At 40.0% G+C, this 5,919-nt stretch overlaps 1 protein-coding gene across 1 annotated transcript; it reads left to right on the top strand.

Annotated features, from left to right (window-relative positions):
• The first annotated feature begins 1,820 nt into the window (after positions 1 to 1,820).
• LOC110116479 (transcription factor MYC2) lies at positions 1,821 to 4,105 on the top strand. Its single transcript, XM_020850046.2, has one exon. It carries the CDS (start codon positions 1,998 to 2,000, stop codon positions 3,951 to 3,953), a length of 1,956 nt encoding a protein of 651 aa, XP_020705705.1. The 5' UTR covers positions 1,821 to 1,997; the 3' UTR covers positions 3,954 to 4,105.
• Positions 4,106 to 5,919: the final 1,814 nt, after the last annotated feature.

Here is a 5,919-nt window from a genome sequence, read left to right as displayed (position 1 = left end):
CTATGAACAAACACATTTATAATAAAAGCAATTGTCTATATAAGAAAGGTAATGATTATTTATATTTATTAATTCTATAGTCAAATATTAATTATTTTCATCGAGCTTATTCACGAGTTCAAAATCGAATACGAATCGAGCTTTTATCAAGCTTCTTATCGAGCTTATTGTCGAGCTTGTTCACGAACTTCAAATGATGTTGTTAGCGAACATAAATGAGCTGAATGCATTAGTGTTCAAGTTTGTTTATTTAAGATTTGAGTATTTAAAATATTGTTCAAGTTTGTTTGTTTAGTTAATTAAATGATCTCAAATGAGCTTTAATTGAACTGAACAACAAGTAGCTCGTCGAACGTTTGGTTCGCTTGCAGCCCTAGGCTTAACTACGAAAAAAGACTCCTTAAAAAAGGAGAAAATTACAAGAAAAATTAACTAGAAAAAAAAAAAAAAAAATCTAAAAAAACAATAAAAAACTAAAAATTTCAATCATACATGCAAAAAGCCTGGATGCCGAAATTTTCAGCCAAGCAACAAAACCAAACGGACTCCCTCAAAATCTTTACGTATTTATTGTGTATTTAGTAAGTATTATTTATTTGCTGCTAAAATACATAGAAAAAAATTATGTATAAAAAATACAAAATAAAATAAACAGTAAATACGTAGCATCCGAACCTTATTCTGCGTTCGGATTACGTACACAATAATTTCTCCTTCGGCTTTAGAACAAAGGGTATAAGTTAAAGAAACATTAAAATTCCTTTTAGCTAATAAATTAACACTTTTCATCCCTTCTAAAATAACTATCCAAGCAAAGCAAGAAAATCTCATCACATACCTTTTATGCTAAATATAAGAGTACCATTCCACTATGATAAATTTATTATGGAAAGTAATATGAAAAATCTTAAAAGGATACTTCACACCAACCCAATAAATATTAGAGATTTCCTGATTCTTAATAGAAATTGCAGCAGCAGCCGTAGCAATACTATCAGGAATCATCCAGCTATCATTTATAATACACTCACCCACACTACTCATGTTGATCAGATTGTCAGGAATATTATTCATCAACTCATGAAGAACTCTTCCTCCTAACCAATGATCCCAATACATTGATAAAGGATAATTAGTGAAAATATTAAAAGAAATCATACCTTTAATATATATCTCTAGCAATGTTACAAATATCCTTCCAAAACTTAGAATCCTTTTGAGAATAAGGTTTTCAATAAGAGATGCATTTATACTTAACCCAAGAAGCTAAAAGGCCAATACAACTAATGATACGCCAAATAAGAGAGCAGCCGAAAGTAAAATAAAGGGCATCATGAATACGGGCTTTTTTAGGCTTACTTATCTCTTTTCAAGTTATCATATGAATTTTCCTAACAAAAGATTTTTCATAAAAGAGAAAATTTGATCAAGCTTTCTTAAAAAATTTAAAATAAGTTTTAGACAAAGGAAGCGCTCTAATCCAGTAAGAAATAACGTTAGAATTAGTAAAATTTAAAGATTGGACCCTTCCATTAAGTGATAACATTTTAGCTTTCCATCCAACCAGAAGAGAGGTAATTTTATCAAGTAAAGAGTGAAAATTCACAAGAGTAAACCTTTTCCAATAAATAGATAGCCCTAAACATTTCACAATATTTTGAAAAATAAAATACCCAAAATCTGACTAATTTCCTCGGACATAGAAAAAACCTTCAGAGAATATAAATTCAGGGCGCGACAAAAAAAAAAAAAAAATGACACCCAAAAAAACACAAACAGGGAAAAAAAAAAAAAAAAAAAATGACACCCAAATAAACACAAACAGTGATCTCTAACCATTAGAACTCCTAAAAAGGTCACCTCTTTCCGTGCCGAATCCTATCCTCCTACGCTTTCTATTCCGCTTCAGCCGCTCTTCCTCAACCAGTTTCCGCACCTCTAGCTCTCGCCAGCTGAGCCGCCGACGACCCTCTATTTATATCTTTCATGCTGTCGCCATGAACCTTTGGACCGACGACAACGCGTCCATGATGGATGCCTTCATGGCTTCAACTGAAGTCCAGATCTTTCCCTGGACGCCGGCGCCGGCACCGGCACCTGAGGCCCATGTCCCCGCTTTTTCCTCCGCCTCCGCCGGCGTACCAGAGTACTTCACCCAGGAATCCCTACAACAACGCCTCCACATGCTAATCGAAGGAGCGAGGGACAGCTGGACATACGCAATCTTCTGGCAGTCCTCCGTCGACGTTGGCTTCGGCGCTTCCATTCTCGGCTGGGGGGATGGCTACTACAAGGGCTGCGAGGAGGACAAGCGGAGGCGGAGGAACGCCACGTCGAGTTCTGTGGCCGAGCAGGAGCACAGGAAGCGCGTGCTCCGGGAACTCAACTCATTAATCTCCGGCTCCGGGTCCTCGCCGGATAGTGCCATGGAGGAGGAAGTCACTGACACCGAGTGGTTTTTTCTCGTATCGATGACGCAGTCGTTCGTAAACGGCTCTGGGCTCCCAGGGCAGTCGTTTCTCACCGGCGCTCCTTCGTGGATTGTCGGCAAAGATCGGCTCTCCATTGCGCCCTGCGATCGCGCGAAGCAGGCGCAAGTGTTTGGGCTGCAGAGTATGGTCTGCGTCCCCGTGGAAAGCGGTGTCCTCGAGCTCGGATCCACGGAGCTCATCTTCCATAGCGCGGATATGATGAACCAGGTCAAGGCTCTGTTCAATTTCAACAGCTTTGAGGCTCCGGAGGCAGGATCGTGGCCCCCATCGCAGCCAGTCACGCCGGCGATGACTGACCAAGGGGATACCGATCCCTCAGCGATGTGGATCTCGGATCCCTTTATCGAGATCAAGGATTCTGTTTCCCCTGCCGTCGCCGAAATCTCGGTTACCGAACCACAATTTCAATTGGAAAACCCTAGCACCAGTAGCCTCACTGAAAACCATGCCTCGATTCCACCCCAACAACCACAGCAAAACCCCCATCAAGTGCAGCAACCGCCCTCATTTTACACCAGAGAGCTCAATATCTCTGATTTCGGAATAACCAGCGCCGATCCTCGCCAATCCTTCAAACTAGAACCCGGCGACGCTCTCAATTTCGGGGAAAGTCTGAGGAATTCCTCCCCCGCTCCTGCTACCCCTGGATTCCTCTCTAATGAGAAAAGGAAGACGAAATCCTCAAACAACGAAGAAGGCATGCTCTCCTTCATCTCCCCTAGCCATGCGAAACCCTTAGCCACCACCCAAGACTCCGACAACTCAGATCTAGAAGCCTCTATTCGCGAGGTAGAGAGCACTAGGGCCGCGGAGCCCGAGAAGCGGCCGAAGAAGCGCGGGCGCAAGCCTGCCAACGGACGGGATGAGCCTCTCAACCACGTGGAAGCCGAGCGGATGCGACGCGAGAAGCTCAACCAGCGGTTCTACGCCCTCCGCGCCGTGGTTCCCAACGTCTCAAAGATGGACAAGGCATCGCTCCTTGGCGACGCCATCTCCTACATCAAGGAAATGCGCTCAAAGCTTCAAACCCTCGAGAACGAGAAAGAAGAACTGGTTTCGAATGTAGAGACGCTCAAAAAAGAGCGCGATGCGGCGCCCGTCCGGATTCAAGATAAGGAGCCAAGTATTGCGAGCCGCAATAGCCGGTGCGTTGGGTTAGAAATTGAGGTGAAGATACTCGGCGCCGAGGCGTTGATTCGGTTGCAGTGCGACAAAAGAAACCACCCGGCGGCGAGGTTGATGGCCGCGCTCAAGGAATTGGACCTGGAGCTGTACTACGCCAGCATCTCGGTCGTCAAGGATCTCATGATCCAGCAAGCAACGGTGAAGATGCCGGGACGCGGTTATACACAGGAGCAGCTTACCGCCGTGCTCTACTCCCGCTTGGCCGATCCAACACCAGAGGTTACCGTTACTCCCTGTAATCAAATCTCCCATTTTAACAAGCCCAAGCCTATGTGATAATTGCATTTTCCGATCCATCTCGATCTCCATGCCTGCAGACTTCTGAAACCTTAAGAAATGAACTGGAGTTTCCAGATGTCATGACTATTAGTGTATATTTGCATGATTGTATGTATGAAAAAAGAATGTGATGTTTAGTTTTGTCTCTCCGATGGGATTGAGTTCTTCCTGTGTCTGTGAGATCTAATCATGCTTGCAATGGAGGCCATTTCTTTTGCCCTATTAGAGATTGCAGGTGTAAGAGGGTCTCTGGCGAAACTCCAAACGACTGTTAAGGCGTAGTTGATTTGCTCCATTCGAATGACAAAAAAATAGCTAATTGGTGGAGGGTAAACAACGTTGCACTGTTCAACTACGCGATTTTTCTGTCTCAACCGGATTTGCCGAAGAAACACGCGAAAGAGTAGAAAGACGGTTACCTTCGCATAAGCCAGCAAAATAGAGTTCGATTGGAGATTAATTATGGCATTTTTGAGTTTCGTTGCATTTTGGAGTGAAAATTGGAATTTTTGGTTGGAGATGCCTTAAGGAGAGGAAACATGTTATTAGAATTATGGGATTGGTTTTATTTGGATTAAAGGTGATTGAAGGGAAGATAAGATTAGATTAGAGAGAGTCATCTTAGATGGTTTGGTCATATTAAATTGAGGCCTTCCAATAATACTTTGTTCAGAAAGTTGAGGTTTTAGATTTGACTTATGTTAAAAAAGATAGAGGTAGACCTGAAAAGACTTGTATAGAAAATATTAGAATTGATCTTTCTTTATTAGATTTAAATGAGAATTTGACTTTTAACAGGACATAATGACGAAAAAATATTCATATAGCTGACCCCACGTAGTGGGACAAAGGCTTGATGTTGTTGTTGTTGTTGAAGGTGATTGAAGGGAATTTACAATTTTTTATTTTCTGATTATTAATTTGTAGTTTATATTTTTTTATTATTTTTATTTTTACTGCACTAAAATTAGTAGAGTCCAAATACAGTAATTAAGCAAATTACCATTAAGCTTATGCTTGTCAGTTCGCTTAATCTCTGATTTGTAAGTGAAGAGACTGTGCAGGCTTGGCGAATGGAGTGGGTAAATGGTTTTGTTTTTTTAGCAGCCAATGGATTTTGACATTTTGTGAGCTCATCAGTAAGAAAAAAAAAAAAGCGCATTGACATTTTTAATTGGAGATAAAATTGAGTAAAGATGTCCTAATAAAAAAATTAATTTATTTTAAAATAAATGTGATCTATAAATAATTTTTAACTATTATATTATATTTATTGTAAAAAAATTTAATAACTCTAAATTCTTTTGATTTTTTTTTCATATTTAATTTATGGATATCTTGAAAATACTATTTTGTTCAAAGTCAAATTATCTAATGGCTGCATCTCAGGCTTCATCAACTATTAGATGTGAATCCTACTTATGAGGGTCTTAATGGACTAATCAAAGATCATCAACGATGAGATGCTAGACTTATCCTCTTCATTCTTAATAACATTTCATCGGGGAAGATGACTTAAAATTCCTCTTTACTAAGATAAAAGGCCAAAATAATGTGAACTACATCAATGAACTCTTCACTTCCAATGATTACTTTATTTTCGACGAAGATATTTCTAGAAATATAATCCCATATCGAACGTGTAATTTTAGTTCTTTTTGGAATGGTACTATTCCCCCTTCCCTTTTTACAAAGCTTACTACCCAAATTTCCTTGAAAGAAATTAAAAATTGGATCATCTTAGCTCCTAAGAATGGGCATAGGCAATTATTTTTTGATTTTTTTTTAAGTCATGGAACATTGTTGGGGAAGGTGTGTGTCTAGCATTAAAAGCACTTCTTCATGACCCATAAACTTCCCAACTCAATAAAAGCCACATCTATTATACTCATCTCCAATAATACTCATACGGACATTTATGATTACATACCTATTTTTCTCTATTAACTTCCTTTTCATCTAG

Source organism: Dendrobium catenatum, unplaced genomic scaffold (assembly GCF_001605985.2).
Source record: "Dendrobium catenatum unplaced genomic scaffold, ASM160598v2 fragScaff_scaffold_390, whole genome shotgun sequence".
NCBI classification, from domain to species: domain Eukaryota; kingdom Viridiplantae; phylum Streptophyta; class Magnoliopsida; order Asparagales; family Orchidaceae; genus Dendrobium; species Dendrobium catenatum.
This window is presented reverse-complemented; position numbering and strand designations above follow the sequence as displayed.